Below are 23,419 nucleotides of genomic sequence, written 5' to 3' on the forward strand. Positions count from 1 at the left end.
GATCTACATGGACTTCACTAAGGCGTTTGACAAGGTTCCTCATGGGAGACTGGTTAGCAAGGTCAGATCTCATGGAATACAGGGAGAACTAGCCATTTGGATACAAAACTGGCTCAAATGTAGAAGGCAGAGTGTGGTGGTGGAGGGTTGTTTTTCAGTCTGGAGGCCTGTGACCAGTGGAGTGCGACAAGGATCGGTGCTGTGTCCACTGCTTTTCATCATTTATATAAATGATTTGGACGTGAACATAGGAGGGATAGTTAGTAAGCTTGAAGATGACACCAAAATTGGAGGTGTAGTGGACAGTGAAGAAGGTTACCTCAGAGTACAACGGATCTTGATCAGATGGGCCAAAAATAAATTTAGATAAATGTGAGGTGCTGCATTTTGGAAAAGCAAATAAGAGCAGGACTTACATACTTAATGGTAAGGTCCTATGGAGTGTTACTGAATAAAAAGTCCTTAAAGTGCAGGTTCATAGTTCTCTGAAAGTGGAGTCGCAGGTTGGTAGGATAGTGAAGAAGGCATTTGGTATGCTTTTGTTTATTTGTCAGAATATTGAGTACAGGAGTTGGGAGGTCATGTTGCGGCTGTACAGGACATTGGTTAGGCCAATGTTGGAATATTGTGTGCAATTCTGGTCTCCTTCCCATCAGAAAGATGTTGTGAAACTTAAAAGGGTACAAAAAACATTTACAAGGATGTTGCCAGGGTTGGAGGATTTGAGCTATGGGGAGAGGCTGAACAGGCTGGAGCTGTATTCCCTGGAGCATCAGAGGCTGACGAGTGACCTTGTGGAGGTTTATAAAATCTTGAGGGGCATGGATAGGATAAATAGACAAAGTTTCTTCCCTAGGTGAGGGAGTCCAGAACTAAGGTGCACAGGTTTAGGGTCAGAGGGGAAAGATATAAAAAGGACCCAAGGGCAACGTTTTTCATGCAGAGGGTGGTGCATGTGTGGAATGAGCTGCCAGAGGAAGTGATGGAGTCTGGTACAATTGCAGGATTTAAAAGGTGTCTGGATGGCTATATGAATAGGAAAGGTTTGCAGGGATATGAGCCAAGTGAGACTGGATTAGATTAGGATATCTGGTTGGCATGAACGAGTTAGACCGTTTGAGTGCTGTAATTCTCTTGGACTCTGTGACTCTATTTCAAAGGCAAAATTGCTTATAGTGTCTCACTGTGCAATGCAGAGCATTGGGAAAAGTCAGTTGGTATCCCACTTTCTAGACTGGGTTGTTGGGGGGGAAGAGGAGGCTCTCCTGTTTCCCCAGCACCGCCAGAGATGACCAGATCTATCGACACCGTTAGCATGGTGTGATCACCTCCTGGGTCAGTGTGGTGCTACTGGCTTGGAGGAATACACAGCCACATGGCAACTGAATGAATGTCTTCTGTACTTCACCAAGGTAGCTGCCAGTATCTTCTCTCTGCTGCTTCCACTCACTCCAATTGTTCTCAACTCCTTACCAAGGTTTACCGCTTACTGCTCTCACTGTTCGAATCATAAAATCCCGACAGTGTGGAAGCAGGCCATTCATCCCGTTGAGTCCAGACTCCCCTTCCAAAGAGCATCCCACCCAGACCCATCTCTCCTCCCCTTTCCCTGTAACTCTGAATACCCCGTGGCTAACTCACCTAGTCTGTCCATTCCTGGAGATTGTGGGTAATTTAGCGTGGCCAATCCACCTAATCTGCATATCTTTGGACTGTGGAGGAAACCACAGCACCCAGAGGAAATCCATATTGACATGATGAAAACATGCAAACTTCACAGCGTCGAATCCGGGTCCCTGGCTCTGTGAGGCAGCAATGCTAACCACTAGGCCACCATGCCACCCACGGTTGCATGTAGCATAGAACATAGAACATTACAGCGCAGTACAGGCCCTTTGGTGCTCAATGTTGCACCAATCTGTGAAACCACTCTGAAGCCCATCTAACCTACACTATTCCATTCTCTGTCCATATGCCTATCCAATAATCATTTAAATGCCCTTAAAAATGGCGAGTCCACTAATGATGCAGGCAGTAGTAGACTGTTCCATGCCCCTACTACTCTGTGAGTAAAGAAATTACCTCTGATATTTGTCCTATATCTATCAGCCCTTAATTTAAAGCTATGTCCCTTTGTGCTAGCCAACACCATCTGAGGAAAAAGGCTCTCACTGCCCACCCTATCTCACCCTCTGATTATCTTGTATGTCTCAATTAAGTCACCTCTCAACCTTCTTCTTTTGAACAAAAACAGTCTCAAGTCCCTCAGCCTTTCCTCATAAGATCTTCCATCCATACCAGGCAACACTCGGGTACATCTCCTCTGAACCTTTTCCAAAGCTTCCACATTCTTCCTATAATGCGGTGAACAGAACTGTATGCAATATTCCAAGTCTGGCTGCACCAGAGTTTTGTACAGCTGCAGCGTGATGTTATTGTTCTGAAACTCTCCCAATAAAAGCTAGCACACTGTATGCCTTCTTAACAAACCTATCAATCTGAGTGGCAACTTTCAGTGATCTACGTACATGGATACCAAGATCTCTCTGCTCATTGACACTACCAAAATCTTAAGATAAGCCCAGTAGAGACAACTCTGGTAACTATAGACCAGTGAGCCTCACTTCGGTTGTGGGTAAGGTGTTGGGAAGAGTTATAAGAATCAGGATTTATAATCATCTTGAAAAGGAATAATTTGATTAGGGATAGTCAACACAGTTTTGTGAAGGGTAGGTCGTGCTTCGCAAACCTTAATGAGTTACCCTCAGGTGGAGGAGGGTAAAGTGGTTGATGTGGTGAATCAAAGTGAATCACTTCATATTGCTCCACATTAAACTCCATTTGCCACTTCTCAGCTCAGCTCTGCAGCTTATCCGTGTCCCTCTGTCACCTCCAACATTCTTCGCCACCATCCACAATTCTACCGACTTTCATGTCATCCGCAAATTTACTAACCTTTCCTTCTATGTCCTCATCCAGGTCATTTATAAAAGTGACAAACAGCAGTGGACACCAAAACCTTGATCCCTGGGGTGCCTCACTAATAACTGAACTCCAGGATGACCACCATCCTCTGTCTTCTTGCAGCTAGCTTATTTCTGTTCCAAACCCTCAATCCCATGCCTCCGTATTTTGTGCAATAGCCTAGCCTGGGGAACCTTTCAAATGCCTTGCTGAAGTCCATATACACCACATCAACCACTTTACCCTCCTCCACCTGAGGATAACTCATTAAAGTTTGCGAAGCACGACCTACCCTTCACAAAACTGTGTTGACTATCCCTTATCAAATTATTCCTTTTCGAGATGATTATAAATCTTGATTCTTATAACTCTTTCCAACACCTTACCCACAACTGAAGTGAGGCTCACTGGTCTATAGTTACCAGAGTTGTCTCTACTCCCCTTCTTGGACAAGGGGACAACAGTTGCTATCATCCAGTCTTCTGGCACTATTCCTTAGACAATGATAACATAAATATCAAAGCCAAAGACTCGGCTATCTCCTCCCTGGCTTCCCCGAGAATTCTAAGATAAATCCCATCCAGCCCAGGAGATTTATCTATTTTTACATTTTCCAGAATTGCTAACACCTCCTCCCTGTGAACCTCAATCCCAGCTAGTCTAGTAGCCTGTATCTCAATATTCTCCTCAACAACATTGCCTTTGTCGCGTGTGAATACTGACAAAAAGTATTCATTTAGTCCTTCCCCTCTCTCCTCTGATTCCATGCACAACTTCCCACTACTATCCTTGATTGGCCCTCACCTTACTCTAGTAATTCTTTTATTCCTGATATACCAATAGAAAACCTTAGGATTTTCTTGATCCTGTTCACCAACAACTTCTCATGTCCCCTCCTAGCTCTTCTTAACTCTCTCTTTAGGTCTTTCCTGGCACTTTTGTAACTCTCAAGCACCCTAACTGAGCCATCACATCTCAACCTAACATAAGTCATCTTCCTCCTCTTGACCAGAGATTCAACTTCCTTACTGAACTACCGCTCCCATGCTCACCAACTTCCTCTCTGCCTGATAGCTACATACTTATCAAGGATCCATAGTAGCTGTTCCTTGAAAAAGCTCCACATTTCAATTGTGCCCATTCCCTGCAGTTTACTTCCCCATCCTATACATCCTAAATCTTGCCTAATCACATCGTAATTGCCTTTCCCTCAGCTATAACTCTTGCCCAGTTTATACAACTACCCCTTTCCATCACTAAAGTAAACATAATCAAATTGTGATCACTATCACCAAAATGCTCACCTACCTCCAGATCTAACATCTGGCAGGGTTCATTACCCAGTACCAAATCCAATGTGGCCTCGCCCCTTGTTGGCATATCTACACACTGTGTCAGGAAACCGTCCTGTACACATTGGACAAAAAAAATGTGTCTGTTCTCAATGGCTCTGAGTGATGCCATCACCCCAAACCACTAGACCTAACTGTCTCCTGCACTCCCACATTCACTCAGGATACCTCACCAACTTTCCTGATTGAAGGCAGAGAAAGGTTTTCTGTGGAGTTCCCTGACTAACTCGTCTGTAATGCTTGCATCAACCCGTAGGATTGATCATAGTCCAATCTTTGGAATGTGAGGACATGAGTCTTTGTGCCACGATCACACCTCGTGTCCAACTGACCATGATCATTCTTTGGACTGAGATCAGACAATGCCCTTGACTGAATATGATGCAGTCCCCAACTGAGGGTATTTCTTTTTCATTCAACTGGGGGTTAGTCCTTTGAGAATTTGAGCCATGGCCATTTGCTTGAAGAATATACAGTGTGTTTGCTGTGTAAGCAGCTGGCACATGCTTTATGAGTGACAATAAAGCAGGACAGTGTTATACAGCAATACAGCTGCCTTCTTCACCGCTCACTATTGGCAATCAATGCAAGGCTCCAGGCTATAAAAAACACAGAGAATGCTAGAGAAACTCAGCAGATCTGGCAGCATCGGTGAAGAGAGCAACAGAGTGACTGTTTTGAGTCCGGTGTGACTCTTCTGTCAGTATTGGGTGGTGAAAAGCAATGAAAGTGAACAAGCTGAAAAATTAAAACAGGAATCTCTTTGGAGAAAAAAGCAGAACACTTTTCTGGAAGAGAAGTGGCAGTGAATGAAACACTCATATTAAGATGGATGCTAGAAATCTGAAAGAAATAAAGAGAGTGCTGGAGAAACGCAGCTGATCTGGCAGCATCTACGGGGAGAGAAAAACAGAATTAATGTTTTGATTAAGGAATGACCGTTCCGAAAAACTGATTTAAATAGGGTAAAAGAAGTGTTATATCAGGCTCATTTATCTTAACCGTGGAAGAGTGAAGGACCAGATGACATAATCTCAAGGTAAGGGTGAGAGACATACAGCACAGACCCAGACCCTCCTGTCCACATCATCCATGCTGACCAGCTTTCCCAAACCAAACCAGTCCTATTTGTCTGTGTTCAGCCCTTATCCCTCTAAATGTTTTCTATTCATGTACCTAAACAAATGTTTTTTTAAATGTTATAATTGTACCTGTATTGACCACTTCCTCTGGAAGTTTGTTCCACGTCTGAACGAGATAAAAATGAGGAGTAATTTCTTCTCTCAGAACGGAGTAAATCCGTGAAATTCTATCCTCCAGACCCTATCAAAGCAGTGTCATGAAATACACTCTGGGTTGTGATAAACGGCTCCATTTTGGAATGGCAGGCAGTGACCAGTGGGGTACCGCAGGGATCAGTACTAGGACCGCAGCTTTTTACAATATATGTTAATGATATAGAAGATGGTATTAGCAATAACATTAGCAAATTTGCTGATGATACTAAGCTGGGTGGCAGGGTGAAATGTGAGGAGAATGTTAGGAGATGACAGGGTGACCTGGACAAGTTAGGTGAGTGGTCAGATGCATGGCAGATGCAGTTTAATGTGGATAAATGTATGGTTATTCACTTTGGTGGCAAGAACAGGAAGGCAGATTACTACCTCAATGGAATCAATTTAGGTAAAGGGGCAGTACAGAGAGATCTGGGTGTTCTTGTACACTAGTCAATGAAGGTAAACATACAGGTACAGCAGGTAGTGAAGAAGGCTAATAGCATGCTGGCCTTCATAACAAGAGGGATTGAGTATAGAAGCAAAGAGGTTCTTCTGCAGCTGTACAGGGCCCTGGTGAGACCACACCTGGAGTACTGTGTGCAGTTCTGGTCTCCAAATTTGAGGAAAGACATTTTGGGTATTGAGAGAGTGCAGCGTAGGTTCATGAGGTCAATTCCTGGAATGGCGGGATTACCTTATATTGAAAGACTGGAGCAACTGGGCTTGTATACCCTTGAGTTTAGAAGACTGAGAAGGGATCTGATTGAGACATATAAGATTATTAAAGGTTTGGACACTCTGGTGGCAGGAACCATGGTTCCGTTGATGGGTGAGTGCCGAACCAGAGGACACAGCTAAAAAATACGGGGTAGACCATTTAGGACAGAGATGAGGAGAAACTTCTTCACCCAGAGAGTGGTGGCTGTGTGGAATGCGTTTCCCCAGAGGGCAGTGGAGGCCCAGTCGCTGGATTCATTTAAGAAAGAGTTGGATAGAACTCTCAAGGATAGTGGAATCAAGGGTTATGGAGATAAGGCAGGAAGAGGATACTGATTAAGGATGATCAGCCATGATCATATTGAATGGTGGTGCAGGCTTGAAGGACAGAATGGCCTACTCCTGCACCTATTGTCTATTGTCTATTGTGATAGACAGATTGTTAATAATAAGGAAGTGAAGAGTTATGGGGAAAAGGCAAGTAACTGCAGTTGAAAGTTATCAGATCTCACTGAATGAATGGAGAAGACTTGTTGGGCTGAATGGCCTATCTCTGCTGCTACATCTTATGGTCTGATGCTGCAGGGCCTGTAATTATTGTCCATCCCTAGTTGCCCTGGAAATGGTGGTGCTGAGCTGTCTTCTTTAACTACTGCAGCTCATTTGCTGCTTCCTGTGTCATTCGGATTTATTTTGCGATCTTAAGAATGTAAGTACGGGCTGTATAAAGCCAGAATTCATTGCCTTCAATCAGGCACTGACTGTTAAACTTTGGTACAGTATTCATTAATGAATTGAAGAAGGAGACAATTTTTTTTTTAATAGGAGAAACGATAAAAGCTCATTTTCTTCATTTTATTTGATAATGTTCCTCTTGGCAAAAGGCCAAAGTAAAAAAGGAAGAGCATAAAAATATTATTTAAGAGATTAAATGAACATAGCTAGGCATTTAACTTGCCGAAGATTATTCAAGTTTTCATTACCTACTCCCACCTAGGTGAGGACTATTTAAATTAATTCATGATCTGGAGGTGCCAGTGTTGAACTGTGGTTGACAAGGTCAGAGGTCACATAATACCAGATTACAGTCCAACAGATTTATTTGAAATCACAAGCTTTTGGAGCATGGCTGACTTCACCTGACAAAGGAGCAGTGCTCCGGAAACTTGTGGTGACTCAATTAGCTCAATGATAAAAGTGATACCAGTAGAAGCCCAATTAAATAATTTTGTTTCTTCGCCAGAATAATATGCCAGGCAAGACAGAACCAAAGGTTAGGCAAATTATTGAGTGATCTTTATCCCCAGCGTATGGCAGCCTTACCAAGTAGACCAGTTTGCAATCGTAAGACGATCAGATAAAGGAGAAGAATTAAGCCACTCAGCTCATTCAGTATGCTCTGCCATTCCATCATGGCTGACATGTTTCTTGAACCATTCTCCTGCATTCTCCCCATGTGCCTTGTTCCCCTTACAAATCAAGAACGTATCTCTGTCTTAAATACAATGAATGACTTGGCCTCCACAGCCTTCTACAGCAATGAGTTCTACAGATTCAGCAATCGCTGATGGAAGAAATTCCTCCTCCTCGCAATTCTAAAGGGTCATCTCTTCACTCTGAGGCTGTGCCCTTGAGTCTCATTCTCTACATCTGGTGGAAACATCTTCTCCCTATCCTGTCACTATTTTGTAAGTTTAAAATCTGATTGAAGATTTGTAGCTCGGGTATCCGTTGTTGTGGTTCTGCTCGCCGAGCTGGAAGTTTTTGCTGCAAACGTTTCGTTCCCTGGCTAGGGAACATCATCAGTGCTGTTGGAGCCTCGTGTGAAGCGCTGCTTTGATGTTTCTTCCGGTATTTGTATAACACAATAACTTCTAACACAATAACTTCCTTCCTTTGGGGCCAAAACTGCTTGCAGTCTGACCAAATGCAGTCTGACCAGAGCATTATACAGCCTCTGCATTACATTCTTGCTCTTGTATTCTAACTCTCTTGAACTGAATGCTGACATTGTATTTACCTAACAATCTGTGAACTGAATCGGTATGTTGTGAAGGGCATCCTGAATCCAAGAGTCCCAAAAGCCTTTGTGTGCTTCAGATCGTTGAAGCTTTTCCCTGTTTAGAAAGTAGCTTCTAATTTTCCTACCAAAGTGTATAACCTCCCACTTTCCCACACTGTATTCAATCTGCCACTTCTTTGTCCACTCTCTTAGCCTGTTCAAATCATTCTGAAGCTTCTCCACTTCCTCAACACGATCTGTCCCTCCACCTATCTTTGTGTCATCTGCAAAGTCAGCAACAACGCCCTCAGTTCCTTTGTCCAGATAGTTAACGTTTAAGGTGAATAATTGCCTTCCCAATGTGGATCTCTGCCGAACTCCACGAGTCACTGGCTGCCATCTTGAATTTCGACCCCTTTGTCCCCACTCACTGCCTTCTGGCAGTCTGTCAATCCTCTAACCATGCCAATACCTTGCCTCTAACCCCAAGGGGCTCTTATCTTATTTAGCAGCATCATGTGCGGATGGGGAGTACATCTTTCCCAGATGCCTTCTCTCAGTGTCTAAGGAAATCCTTCTGGAAAGCCAAACCCAGAACTTTGGACGTAACTTGCATTCCTTGACAATTCCAAGACAAATGCCAGGAACAAAACCAACCACTCTAGGGTGTTCATTGGCCTAACTCAGTCAGGAAGTGCTATGGAAGATCCTGTGAAAGTTTGGCTGTCCCCAAGACTTCATCAACATCCTCCATCTCCTCTACGACAAGGTATCGGCGCTGGTCCTCACTGACAGTAACAGGACAGAATCCTTTGAGGTCAAGAGCGGGGTCAAGCATATGTCAACCATTCTCTCCCCGCCCCCATCCGATCCCATCCTTTTTCCCATCTTCATCACCACCATTCTTCACCTTGTCAAGATCAACCTTCCCAGTGGTGAGGACATTGTCTACAAGATGAACAGTAAGTGTTTCACGCTTATTGGTTGAGCTCCAATAAGAAAGTGATATACCAAACTCACTTGTGATACTTCATTATGTGGAATGACAATGTCATCTCTGCACTGTCCAAAGAGGATCTTCAAGCCTCGCCTAATGTCTTTATGGACCCCTCCCAGGCTAAGTTCCACTTCATCCTCCATTAAGAGCAAGAGGGAAATTCTCCCAAACGTGGTACATTTCCCCGACCTGAGAAACTACTTCATATCAAAGGCTGACATCACTGCGGAGATTCAACATTGCTTCCAATCCACAAGTGCCACCTTCAGATGCCTAAGGATGAGAGTCTTTAATGATTGTGACATATTACTGATACTAAGTTCCTTGTGCGTAAGGCAGTCACCTTTCTAACTCTTCTATGTGGCTCCAAAATTACCAACGCTACCTCAAGGCCCTTGAGAAGTACCATCAATGCTTGGGACAACATAATGGCTCAGTGGATAGCAGTGCCGCCTCAGAGCGTCATGGGCTCAGGTTTGATTCCACACTCAGATGACGTGTGGAGTTTGTACGTTCTCCCTGTGTCTGTGTGGGTTTTCTCTGGTTGCTCTTGTTCCCTTCCACAGTCCAAAGATTAGGTGGATTGGCCACACTAAATTACCCATAGTATATAGGGATGTGCAGACTGGGTGGATTAACAGTGGGAAATGCAGTGTTACAGGAATGGGGGAGGGGTGTGAGTCTGGGTGGGATGTCTTCAGAGGAGTGCTGTGGACCTGATTAACAGGACGACCCGCTTCTACACTGTAGAGATTCTAATAATTGAGCTAGGGTATGAAATCCTTCCTCTGCTATGCTAATATGAAGCACCTGGAGCTGTCTGGCACATTGAAAAGTTCAGGATGCGTAAGTGATGCAAGTTCATTTGACTGAATCAAGTGTTTTATGTTGTAATTATGTAAAACCATGTTTATGTGCACTGAAAGCTATTCCTCTAGTGAATCCATCAATCTTCTCAGTGTACCACACAAGCTCTGTGAGTGGCTTGTTATTCAGTTTGCTCAGACAAGCAAACCATCTTCTTTCATGTTTCTAATTGGCACTGACCTCCTTAAGTTTACGGACATTAACACTTGGTTAATGCCTTCCAGGTGGACTTGCACCAACATGGTTTCCCAATTACAGTGAGATTTGTTTCTGTCTTAGCTGGAATTAGTCATATTCTCCAGGAGAAAGGAACACCAGTTAAACAGCCTGGAGCATGTGGAATAAACCAACTGCATCCATAATGAGAGCTAATATATAATGATGGTGCAGGAGCAAATTGGACACAATGTGATATTATACAAAACCCTGTACAATTAATCTTGAAAGTGCCAAGGGCTCGGAATATGTTGAATTCCAGATGCATCGCTGCACGTAATTGTTGGACAAGGGAATAGACTCTCTCTCTCTCTCGTGTGACATATTCGTGTTACAAAGCAAATAGGGATGAAAGTGAATGATCTAGTGGTCAACGTTGCTCTAACACAAATACTTTTCCATTGTGTAAAGAGGATAGAGCCATATATTGGGGGATTCAGTAACTGGTGCTAACAAATACTATTATTCAAATCATTTCATCTTTTATAATCTTCCTACCAACTGTCAGCTTAATTAGAAAGATTTAAACTTGAGATTTAATAGAGTCATATATTCAGTCAGCACAGAAACAAACCCTTCAGTCCAACTAGTCCATGTCAATCATAATCTCAAACTAAACCAGTCCCACCTGCCTGCACTCCAAACATTTCTTCTTCATGTATTTATCCAAATGTCTTTTAAACATTGTAACTGTACCCACATCCACCACTTTCTCTGGAAGCTCATTCCACACACGAACTACTCTGTGTAAAACTAATTGCCCCCATGTCTTTTTTAAATCTTTCTCTTCTCACCTTAAAAACATGCCTTCTAGTTTTGAACACCCTCACTCCCTTTCACCTGAGGGAAAAGACACCTGCTGTTCACCTCATCTATGTCCCTCATCATGTTATAAACCTCAACCTCTTGTACTCCAGTGATAAAAGTCCCAGCCTATCCAATTTCTCCTTGTAATTCAAACCTTTCACTCCTAACAGCTGAGTGAACAACACAAAATGATTTCACATTATCACGTTTTAATGTTAACAAGTAACTAAAAATAAATATTGGCTGAACTTTTTTTTTCTCTGTTGACAATTTATATTTTAAGCTACAGAAAGGAAAACTTCCCTCTCATGATTATTTTGAAGTGCACTCTTCAAGGAATTATTGCCCTCTTAGTTAAAAAGCGACATTTCCTTGAAGCATCCTACTCTGAGGAACAAAGCTCACTCACTTCAATAATTTCAGTCCGAGATAAAATCTGAATCAGTAGCGTCATTTATTTCACACTTGCAAGTGGGTGCGATGTCCACTGTCCTCAAGGCAGGGACAAACACACACAGAATTCAACGAATACTCAATATTTATATAATTTGGTTTCTTTTTTTTTATTTCATTGCTCCTCCCCTGTTTACATCCTCCATTTCCCTAAGACTGGTACCCATTACTCTTGTTTATCTCTTGCCCTATCCGGCCTTGTCTGTGACAAAATGCTTATTTCTGGCCTCACAAGGCCGTTTGACCTCATCCCGCTGTGAGTCATTGTTAGGTATATCCTTTCCTTACCATTATCTACTCCCTCCATCTGTGCTTCCCCTCTCAGCATCTTATCGTTAAGACCCTTTTAATTGGGGTTTGTTCCTGTGTTTCTGTAGAAGTGGGAAACAGATGTTTATGCCTACTGTTTGTACAGGCATATCTAGCCCAATTGCATCTCCTCACAGCATCCCATCCATTCGCCTGTAACATCTACCACTGTTTTGCAGTCCCGCCTCACTCCTGCATACAATTTTAGCTAATACAAAAAAACAATTATGCATTTCCTCCACACAGCTTCCATTCCTGTTGACTCAGCTCTTAGTTCATTTACTTTGTATAAGTAATTATAATTGCAGAAGTAACACTACTTGACCTATATCCCACACTACACTGCTCTTTTTGCTGAATAGTAACTTTGGGCAGCCATCTTCAAGCATTTGGCTTAGTTTGTAACAGTGATTCTCAAATACACCATCGGCATTAAACCTGTTCAATTGATTCTCCTTCTCTTGACCATGCCCGTGCAAATCTCCTGGATTCCTTCAAGAGCTGCAAGTTGCATCTCTTCAACTAATGACCAGCTCTCTCCTGCATTTGGCATGGTGGCTCAGTGGTTAGCACTGCTGCCTCACAGCACCAGGGACTCGCGCTCGAATCCAGCCTCGGGTGACTGTGTGCGGAGTTTGTGAATTCTCTCTATGTTTGTGTGGGTTTCCTTTGGGTGCACTGATTCTCTCTCACTGTCCTAAGACATGCAAGTCAGGTAAATTGCCCATAGTGTAAGTACATTAGTCAGGGGTAAAATGTTGGGGAATGGGTCTGGGTGGACTTGTTGGGCCGAATGGCCTGTTTCCATACTGTAGGGAATCTAATCTAATCTAATTTGGTAGCTCACAAAGCCAAGCTATTGTCTTTCTGATGATCACACAGACTTTTTGCCTGCCTCTGTTAATCATTACTTTACAGGGAATTTTGTAACCTGATCTCAACAGTGGCATTCTCTGTGTTCTACACTATGGCAATTGGGGAGAACTGAATCCAGGTTAAAAACCAGTTGATTACCTGTGCTTGAATTCCACTCTATGTTAGATGTAAATGGACAGATTACAACAAAATGGACAGATTACATTACAGGCCAACATCTACAAAACACAGAAATTGCTGGAAAAGCTCAGCAGGTCTGGCAGCATCTATGGAGAGAAATCAGAGTTAGCATTTTGGATTGAGTTGCCCTTCTTCAGATCTGGAGAACAACGTCTCTACAACAGCACTCTGGGAGACTGGGCCATTCTGAATCTACTCAGTCTCAAGCCTGTGGCATTATCTCCAAAGGTAAATACCTGACATGGTATGTTTCACTTTCAAAACTACCAAAACATTTCACTGTCAGCGATGACTCTTTGAAACTGTCTTCCTGAAAAAGTGGTGGATGCAAAGTTTCTGGCTATTTTTAAGGTGGACATTTCTCATCATCTCTATCTTAAATAGGTGATCCCATATTTTATAAAATGACAGTCTTATGTTCCCTCATGAGAGAAAATATCTTCTCCACATACGTCCTGTCAAGATCCATCAGACCTCACATGCTTCAATCAAATCACCTCTTACTCATCTGAGCTCCAGCGGACACAAGCCTAGCATGTCTAACCTTTCCACATAAAAATACACACTCATTCCAGGTAATAAATAAGGAGATAAAAACTGTACACATAGTACTCCAAATAAGGCCTCACTAGCACTCTACATAACTGAAACATTAACCTCTGGACCTCTGTCTTCAATTCCCTTTGTGATAAAGTAATAACATTCCATTAGCCTTCCTAATTGCTTGCTATGCCTGCAGACTAAACATTTCTGATTCATGAACAAAGACGGCCAGAGCACATGGCATCTCTGAGATCTTCAATCTCTGACCATTTAGATTACATTTGCATTCTTCCTATCAAATAGGCATTTTCCCATTTTCCCACATCACTCTCTATCTGTCAGATCTTTGCCCACTCACTTAACCTATCATTATCCCTTTGTGCTTTCTTTATGTGCTCTTCACAATTTGTTTTACGATCTATCTTTGGATTATCAACAAATTCAGAAACCAAACTTGGGATCTGTTTGTCAACACTGATCCCGAGGGCAGACTACACATTAACCTGCACTTTGCTTCCTGTTAGAATCCTAGAATCCCTACAGTGTGGAAACAGGTGATTTGGCCCATTGTGTCCAACTGATCCTCTGAACCAAATCCCTTTTAGACCCACTCCCCTACCCTATCCCTGTAACCCTGCAGTTCCCATGGCTAACCCACTCAGCCTGCACAACTCTGGAATAGTATGGGAAATTTGCTATGGCCAATCCACCAAGCCTGTCCATTTTTTGTCCATGAGAAAGTGAGGATTGCAGATGCTGGAGAGTCAGAGTTGAAATGTGTGGTGCTGGAAAAGCACAGCAGGTCAGGCAGCACCTGAGGAGTAGGAGAGTTGTCATTTCAGGCATAAGCCCTTCACCAAGCACATGCTTGAAATGCGAATGAGCCCTGTAGCAGCATGAGGGGAACCAGGTCCTGGAGCAGGAAGAGGGGAAACAGGTCTTGGCACAGCATCAGGGGAAACGTGTCCTGGAGTAGCACCAGGGGAACCGGTCCTGGAGCAGCCCCAGGGGAACCATGTCCTGGAGCAGCCCCAGGGGAACCGAGTCCTGGAGCAGCTCCAGGGGAACCGGTCCTGGAGCAGCGCCAGGGGAACCATGTCCTGGAGCAGCGCCAGGGGAACCGAGTCCTGGAGCAGCTCCAGGGAAACTGCGTCCTGGAGCATTGCCAGGGGACCCGGGTCCTGGAGCAGCGCCAGGGGAACTGGGTCCTGGACTAGCACCAGGGGAACCGAGTCGTGGAGCAGCGCCAGGGAAACCGAGTCCTGGAACAGCGTCAGGGGAACCGAGTCCTGGAGCAGTGTCAGGGGAACAGAGTTGTGGAGCAGCGCCAGAGGAACCGAGTCCTGGAGTAATGCCGGGGAACTGGGTTCTCATTCAGCGCTAGGGGAAACATGTCCTGGAGTAGCACCAGGGGAACCGCATCCTGGAGCAGTGCCAGGGAAACCATGTCCTGGAGCAGTGCCAGGAGAACTGAGTTCTGGAGCAGCGCCAGGGGAACTGAGTCCTGGAGCAGGGCCAGAGGCACTGGGTCTTGGAGTAGCGCCAGGGGAATCGAGTCCTGGAGCAACGCCAGAGGAACCGCGTCCTGGAGCGGCGCCAGGGGAACCTAGTCCTGGAGCGCGGCCAGAGGCACCGGTTCTTGGAGCAGCGCTAGGGGAACTGCGTCCTGGAGCAGCACCAGAGGAACCGAGTCCTGGACTAGCAAGAGGAGAACGGAGTCCTGGAGCAGCGTTAGGGCAACCGGGTCCTGGAGCAGCACCAGGTGAACCGAGTCCTGGAGCAGCGGCAGAGGAACGGTGTCCTAGAACAGCGCCAGGGGAACCGAGTCCTGGAGCAGCGCTGGGGAACTGGGTTCTCGTTCAGCACTCGGGGAAACGTGTCCTGGAGCAGCGCCAGGGGAACCGAGTCCTGGAGCAGTGCCAGGGGAACCGAGTCCTGGAGCAGCGCCAGGAGAATTGCGTCCTGGAGAGGTGCCGGGCAACTGAGTCCTGGAGCAGCACCAGAGGAAATGGGTCTTGGAGCATCACCAGAGAAACCTAGTCCTTGAGCAGTGCCAGGGGAACCGAGTCCTGGACTAGCAAGAGGGGAATCGAGTCCTGGAGCAGCGCCAGAGGAACCGAGTCTTGGAGCAGGGCCAGGGGATCTGAGTCCTGGAGCTGCGCCGGGGAACTGGGTTCTCGTTCAGCGCCAGGGGAAACGTGTCCTGGAGCAGCGCCAGAGGAACCGAGTCCTGAAGCAGCGTCAGGGGAACCGAGTCCTGGAGCAGCGCCAGGGAACTGGGTCCTGGAGTAGCGCCAGGGGATCCAAGTCCTGGAGCAGCTCCGGGGAACTGGGGTCTCGGTCAGCGCTCGGGGAAACGTGACCTGGAGCAGCGCCAGGGGAACAGCGTCCTGGTGCAGCGCCAGGGGAACCGAGTCCATGAGCAGGGCCAGAGGCACCAGTTCTTGGAGTAGCACCAGGAGAACCACGTCCTGGAGCAACGCCAGGGGAACCGAGTCCTGGTGCAGCGCCAGGGGAACCGAGTACGTGAGCAGGGCCAGAGGCACCAGGTCTTGGAGTAGCACCAGGAGAACCGCGTCCTGGAGCAACACCAGGGGAACCGAGTCCTGTAGCAGCGCCAGGGGAAACGGGTCTAGGAGCATCACCAGAGGAACCTTGTCCTGGAGCAGCGCCAGAGGAACCGGGTCCTGGACTAGCAAGAGGAGAACGGAGTCCAGGAGCAGTGCCAGGGGAACCGAGTTCTGGAGCAGGGCCAGAGGCACTGCGTCTTGGCGCAGCGCCAGGGGAACCGCGTCCTGGAACAGCGCCAGAGGCAACGGGTCTTGGAGCATCGCCAGAGGAATCTAGTCCATGAGCAGCGCCAGGGGAACCTCGTCCTGGAGCAGCGCCAGGGGAACCAATCCTGGAGCAGCGCCAGAGGAACCGGGTCCTGGACTAGCAAGAGGAGAACCGAGTCCTGGAGCAGCGCTAGGGGAACCGAGTCCTGGAGCAGGGCCAGGGGTACAGAGTCCTGGAGCAGCGCCAGGGGAACTGGGTTCTCGTTCAGCGCTCGAGGAAACGTGTCCTGGAGTAGCACCAGGTGAACCGCATCCTGGAGCAGCGCCGGGGAAACGTGTCCTGGACAGCACCAGGAGAACAGAGTACTGGAGCAGCACCAGGAGAACCGAGTCCTGGATTAGCACCAGGGGAGCCGAGTCCTGGACTAGCAAGAGGGGTACTGAGTCCTGGAGCAGGGCCAAGGAACTGGGTCCTGGACTAGCAAGAGGGGAACCGAGTCCTGGAGCAGCGTCAGGGGTACAGAGTCATGGAGCAGCGCCAGAGGAACCGAGTCCTGGAGCAGCGCCAGAGAACTGGGTCCTGGACTAGCAAGAGGGGAACCGAGTCCTGGAGCAGCACCAGGGGAAAGGTGTCCTGGAGCAGCACCAGGGGAACCGAGTCCTGTAGCAGCGCCAGGAGAACCGCGTCCTGGAGCAGCGTCAAGGGAACCGAGTCCTGGAGCAGTGCCAGAGGAACTGAGTCCTGGAGCAGCGCCAGAGGAACTGAATCCTGGAGTAATGCCAGGGAACTGGGTTCTCATTCAGCACTAGGGGAAATATCCTGGAGTAGCACCAGGGGAACCGCATCCTGGAGCAGTGCCAGGGGAACCGGTCCTGGAGTAGCACTAGGAGAACCAAGTACTGGAGCAGCGCCAGGGGAACCGAGTCCTGGAACAGCGCCAGGAGAACCGAGTTCTGGAGTAGCACCAGGGGAAGCAGATCCTGGAGCAGTGCCAGAGGAACCGTGTCCTGGAGCAGTGCCAGGGCAACTGTGTCCTTGAGTTGCGCCAGGGCAACCGAGTCCTGGAGCAGCATGAGGGGAACCGTGTCCTGGAGCAGTGTGAGGGGAACCGAGTCCTGGAGCAGCACCAGGGGAAGTGGGTCCTGGAGCAGCACTAGAGGAACGGAGTCCTGGAGTAGCACCAGTGAAGCTGGGTCCTGGAGCGGCACCAGGGTATCCGTATCCGGAGTAGTGCCAGGGGAACCGAGTCTGCAGCAGCACCAGGGGAACCGAGTCTTGGAGTAGCGCCAGGGAAACTGGGTCCTGGAGCAGCGCCGGGGAACCGAGTCCTGGTGTAGCGCCAGGGAAACTGAATCCTGGAGCAGTGCGAGTGGAACCGAGTCCTGGGTTAGCGCCAAGGGAACCAGGTCCTGGAGTAGCTCCAGGGAACTGTGTCCTGGAGTAGTGCCAGGGGAACTGTGTCCTGGAGCGGGGGTGGGGAAACACGTCCTGGAATAGTGCCAGGGTAAACACGTCCTGGAGCAGTGCCAGGGGAACCGGGTCCTGGAGCAGCGCCAGGAGAAACACATCCTGGAACAGTACCAGGGTAAACGCGTCCTTGAGCAGTGCTAGGGAACCGGGTCCTGGAGTAGCGCGAGGAGAAACGCATCCTGGAGCAGCGGGAGGTGAAACGGGTCCTGGAGATCTGACAGAAGAAAAGTGAGTGCCGGAGAAGTGCAACTTCCCTTGATGCAACTGAGAGCTGGTGCGGAGTGGGCCTGGAGACTTGGAGCTGAACGGGACTGTTGTTGGACCACGTGTTCACTGACTTGCTGCAATGTATTATTGATCTGTAATTCCTTACTAGACTGTCAAGTCAATCCTTTGACTCGATTAAAATTGCCTTTTTTTTCACACAGTAAGTAATATTAGTATTTTTCTTCATTCCTCTTTGGAACCAAGATTTGTACTTATTGCCTTGTACCTAATTAGAGGCAGCCACTGTAAAAACTTTTCACTGTGCTCCTGTACTTCTGTGACAAAAAAAAGTGAAGGATATTCTATTCTGTTCTATTCTGAAATATTGTCTAAAATGTCTGCTTTGCCACTCCATCACTAATGAGGGTTCCATGAATCTAATTTGCCAGTTAATTTCAGTGTCACATGACTCATTTCACAGCCTTTAGAGTCACAGTCATAGAGTCATACAGCCCAGAAACAGACCCTTCGGTCCACCTTGTCCATGCTGACCAAGTTTTCCAAACTAAACTAGTCCCACTTGTCTGTGTTTGGCCTTTGGAGGCATAGAGTAATTTTACTTATCACTGTGGAGTATCAGTTCATTAGCAGTTTGATAGTCAGCACCAAATGTTGCCGAAATCTTGAGGGTGCAATAAAGAACTCCATTGTTTACAAGGGGTTAGGAAAGTTAAATATCGTGAAGTGATAGAAGAGACTTTCATGTGTGTATTTGAGACAGTGAATTCAGCAATTGACAGACAATTACTTTACTTAACTCAACGTGAGAGCTGATGTTTGCCAATGCCAACACTGGGTGAATTGGCATGGTGCTTATAAGGATGAAGAGTAGTGGGGTGAAGGGCATAGGTTCCCTTTTCAGGGTCCAAGGAGATGGACCGTGATCATGAGTTGGCATTGGTTTGCATGGATGGCACCTGGGGAACGTGTGGAGACGCGAGATGTAGAGCCTGAGGACTGTTGTTTTTTTAACTTTATTTCATTGTTTAATTGCAATAACAAAGTGCATTATGAGAGACCTACTGCTCATCTCTGCACTGCTTCCATAGCTGGCAGCCTTCTCAAGCTTTCAGGATCTTCACCTGTGACTCTGAGAAACTTGCTTGTCTGGAAGAAGATCTGGGGTATTTTTTTTCCTGCGATTGGTTAATGTTGTGCAGAAGGACCCTGAATCTGCAGTCCCAACCCAGTAGCAAAAATTCAGGTCAAAGGTTAATTTCCCAGTCCTGTTAATTGCTGCTTTTCAGGGAGTTGGAGGAGTTCCTTTTGCTCCCTGAACTTCAAAAGAACTTGTTACCATCCTTACTGGGACAGCAAGCCTAGATTTTAGCTAGCACTTGCCACTTTGGGGTGAGATTCAAGGATCAGTTTGCTCCACTGTGTAGGCTTCTGAACCCTATTTCTCCCTGACGACATTGTCCTGACTGGTCTGTATCAGTTGACTATTGGATACAGTGGTCTATCTCCTTGAGACAAGAAGTTTAAGGAGAGGGGAAGGAACCACAGGTGACTGACTGAAAAGGAAGTCTGTTGAATTAGAGAAATAATAGTTAAGGAAGGCAAAATAAAGGGAGGAAAGGAAAGACTGAGTTAGGGAGAGGGAAAAAAAGAAAGGCAATAAAGAAAGGATGTTGTGAAACTTGAAAGGGTTCAGAAAAAATTTACAAGGATGTTGCCAGGGTGAAATTATTTGAATTATAGGGAGAGGCTGAATAGACTGGGGTTATTTTCCCTGAAGTGTCGGAGGCTGAGGGATGACTTTACAGAGGTTTATAAAATCATGAGGGACATGGATGAATAGACAAGTATTTTCCCTGGGATGGGGGAGTCCAGAACTAGAGGGCATAGGTTTAGGGTTCAAGGGGAAAGATTTAAAAGGGATCTAAGGGGCAACCTTTTCATGCAGAGGGTGGTGCATGTATGGAATAAGTTGTCAGTGGCAGTGGTGGAGGCTGGTACAATGACAACATTTAAAAGGCATCTGGTTGGGTATATGAATAGGAAGAGTTTGGAAGAATATTGGCCAAGTGCTGGCAAATGGGACTGGATTAATTTAGGTTATCTGGTTGGCATGGACGAGTTGCACTGAAGGGTCTGTTTTCATGCTGTACATACCTATGACTTGACACAAAAGAAAATATGTGAGAACTATAGAATCCCATAGTATAGAAGCAGGCCATTCTGCCCATTGATGCCATACCAATACTCTAAAGAGCATCCCTCCCAAAATGAACCCTGTAACTCTCCATTTCCCAGGGCCAATCCACCTAACCTGCACACTTTTGACTGTGGAAGGAAACCTAGGACACATGGAGAATGTGCAAACTCCACACAGATAGTCACCCAAGGATGGAATCAAACCTGGGTCTCTGGCACTGCGAGGCAGCAGTGCGAACCACTGAACCATCATGCTGATTACTCGAAAGGTCAAACCTGAAAACCTAAATCTAAAAAAATCTTGGAAGCATTTACTACTGTAGGATTGAGTCTCCTCAGTTTCGATCTCTTCAACGTATTTAATTTTATTCAGGAGTACTGATGAAGAAAGCAATTGATGGTGAAATAAAGGCCTTAAACATTTTCAGTGTGTTTCACCTGGATATATAAATCCAGCAATTTCTTGAAGCTCATCAGGAGGTCAAGAGTAAGTTCCTTCATTGTGAGCCTAACGGCCAAACAACACAAACTGTTCAACAACTTGAAGCTATTCAACTTATGGCTTATCTCCTCATTCCTAAAAATTGACATGTTCCATTATGCACTAATAATGGAAGACACACGTTAAAATTTTCTTTTTTTTTCCCAGCAGTGGGCTTACAACATTAAAAACATGCCACCAGTCAGATCCTCATGGCATTTTTTCCCTTGTTTAGCCATGGTGCATTAAGTTAAATAACTGCATAATTACAAAAACAATAACAATAACATGCCCTCTTTAACAGGAGCTCATAATTAAGTTTCTTAATTAGCAAGTGCTGATCACTTTTCAGTTGATGTAATTAATGTACATGTAGCATCCATAGCTTATTACTGATAAATAAATCATGGGTAATAAATCCACAAAGATTCATGCTTATTAAAATAGGATGCTTCACATGGGCAACCTCCTCTTTGTACAACTGAAACTGATGCTCGCTGACACAAGGTTCTCAGGCATTATTTTGCCAAGGTTTTTAACTATAGTTTCCAAAAATAAATGCTCCCTAGTCAAAAATGGATTATTCTATTCCATGACTCATTACCTCAACATGGACCCTTGGTCCTTCACGGTCGATTTTCACACTGTGGAGATGTCCGTCTGCTAGGTTTCCAAGGTCGAGGCTAAAGATATCAGGATCTTTATCCTTGTCAAGTCTGTACCTGACCTGAAGACTTCCTGAAACAAAAGAAGATAATTCTCATTCACTTTTGTGTTGTCTTGCCTGATTGACCAGTTGACAAATCAATGGCTGTAGAAAGAGGTTCTCCAGCCTCAATTGATTCCCAGTGTGTACACAGGCAGGATTACATGAGAGGTCGTTGATTCTGCCTGCTGGAATATGTTGTGTGAGAATTGTGTATACATTGTGCTGTATGCCTATTGTATTGTGCACTCATACATTCTCCATGCTGGGCATCTGAGCATTGCTTAGTATGTGTTTGCTGTTATGTTGATATGTACTTGTGCTTGTGCTGGGCATGTGATGCATTCTGAAAAACCGAATATTCTGAAAAACCCTCAGCAGGTCTACAAAGTTAAAAATCACTCAACACCAGGTTATAGTCCAACAGGTTTATTTGAAAGCATCCGTTTTCAGTGCACTGCTCCTTCACCTGATGAAGGAGCAGCACACCGAAAGCTAGTGCTTCCAAATAAAGCTGTTGGACTTTAACCTGGTGTTGTGTGATTTTTAACTTTGTACACCCCAGTCCAACACCGGCATCTCCACATCATGACTCAGGAGGTCTAGCAGCATCTGCTCAGAGACAAAATGTCAGCATTCTGCATTTGTGGTCTTTCATCAGACTGTTGTGTTGGTGTGCGTATGTGTGTTGTGCTGTCTCTTGCACATTTTGTGTTTTGTTGACATATGATATGCTGCTGCATGTTTTTCTTGTTACTTCAGTATGTCATTTTGGCATTTTCTGTGTCAGTGTGTACTATTGTATTAGTTTGGTGTGTGGGGTGTATGTTACTTATTAAGTTGATACATGCTTGTACATGTGTGATCACATGATGACCCGATCAGTCCATTGTGCTCGCATGGTTGAAGGTCTGTGTGGATGAACAATGTCCTTGGCTGAATAATTAGAGGGCAGCTAATGCCCAAGGAGTTGGACTGCAATCTCTGGGGAAAACAAAGACAAGGAAATCAGACAGGAGAAATTATTCAATAGATTGTGGCATTGGGACAGTCAGCCCTCAGAAATGAGAAATAGGACAGATGAAAATGAGCCTATCTCAACGATACCTTTGAGACACCTGTAAAAATAAAACAAGTAAAAAATTATGATGAGCAAAACAAAAGAAATGCAACCACTGGAACACAGCTGCCACATCCAAAGGCAAAGAGGCTGTAAAGAATGGAACTGAACTGCAATATTTTAGGATAAGCATGATTAACCTTAAGAAGAAAGTAGCATATTGGTCTGGATGCCTGAGGCAGGGGGACCCTCAGGTCAAACTACCACTGCTTGTCTCTCTCTAACGGAGAGCAGCCATATGCTTCACTGGGACAATACCTAGTTTACTGGTCAGGGATAATGAAGGGACACTGTAGGAAGAACAATTCTCTCCATGATCTTGGATGGAATAAAGAACCCAAATAAACCAATGAAAACCTCAGAGAGAAAATGGTTCGTTGTGAAGGATCTAAGATTCAGAATTTAAAATATCAAACAGCAGAATCATTGAATTTAAATTTTATGGAGTGACAATTAAATGAATTAAGGTAGCGGGCATCACGTCGCCTGTTTCACGGTTCAATAATCTGAGACAATGATAGACTTTGGTGGTACAATTGCAGATGAAATCCAAATTAGACTGAAATTAATGTTAAATATAGGAATTCAAAATTGGGAAAATTTAAGTCTTATTTCAAAGTAATTTAGTAGAAGTAAAATTAGGCAGAAAATGAAGCTTGCTTCAGATAGTGAAATTTAAACAAAACCTTTGAAAAGACCAGGGATGAAGGGACACAGCTGGTGACTTTTCCCTGATATGTCATTTGACAGTAGTGTAATAGCACTCCAAAGGTTACTGTCATGATGTTAGCGGATTCCATACTGAAAGTTGGCTGGTCCTGTCAAAGAAAAATTAGAGATAGAATTTTTTTTAAAAAGCTAGAATTATATCTAAGAAAAA

General features: G+C 45.5%; 1 protein-coding gene across 1 annotated transcript in view; it reads right to left on the bottom strand.

Annotated features, from left to right (window-relative positions):
* Nucleotides 1-23,419, bottom strand: part of LOC132817324 (contactin-associated protein-like 5) — a 1,293,865-nt gene that overhangs the window by 65,719 nt on the left and 1,204,727 nt on the right. The window contains exon 20 of the mRNA XM_060827734.1: nt 21,318-21,451. Within this exon, the coding sequence (XP_060683717.1) occupies nt 21,318-21,451 (134 nt within the window). The remainder of the gene's footprint in view (nt 1-21,317; nt 21,452-23,419) is intronic.

The sequence above is a fragment of the Hemiscyllium ocellatum genome, chromosome 7, assembly GCF_020745735.1.
Source record: "Hemiscyllium ocellatum isolate sHemOce1 chromosome 7, sHemOce1.pat.X.cur, whole genome shotgun sequence".
Lineage (NCBI taxonomy): Eukaryota > Metazoa > Chordata > Chondrichthyes > Orectolobiformes > Hemiscylliidae > Hemiscyllium > Hemiscyllium ocellatum.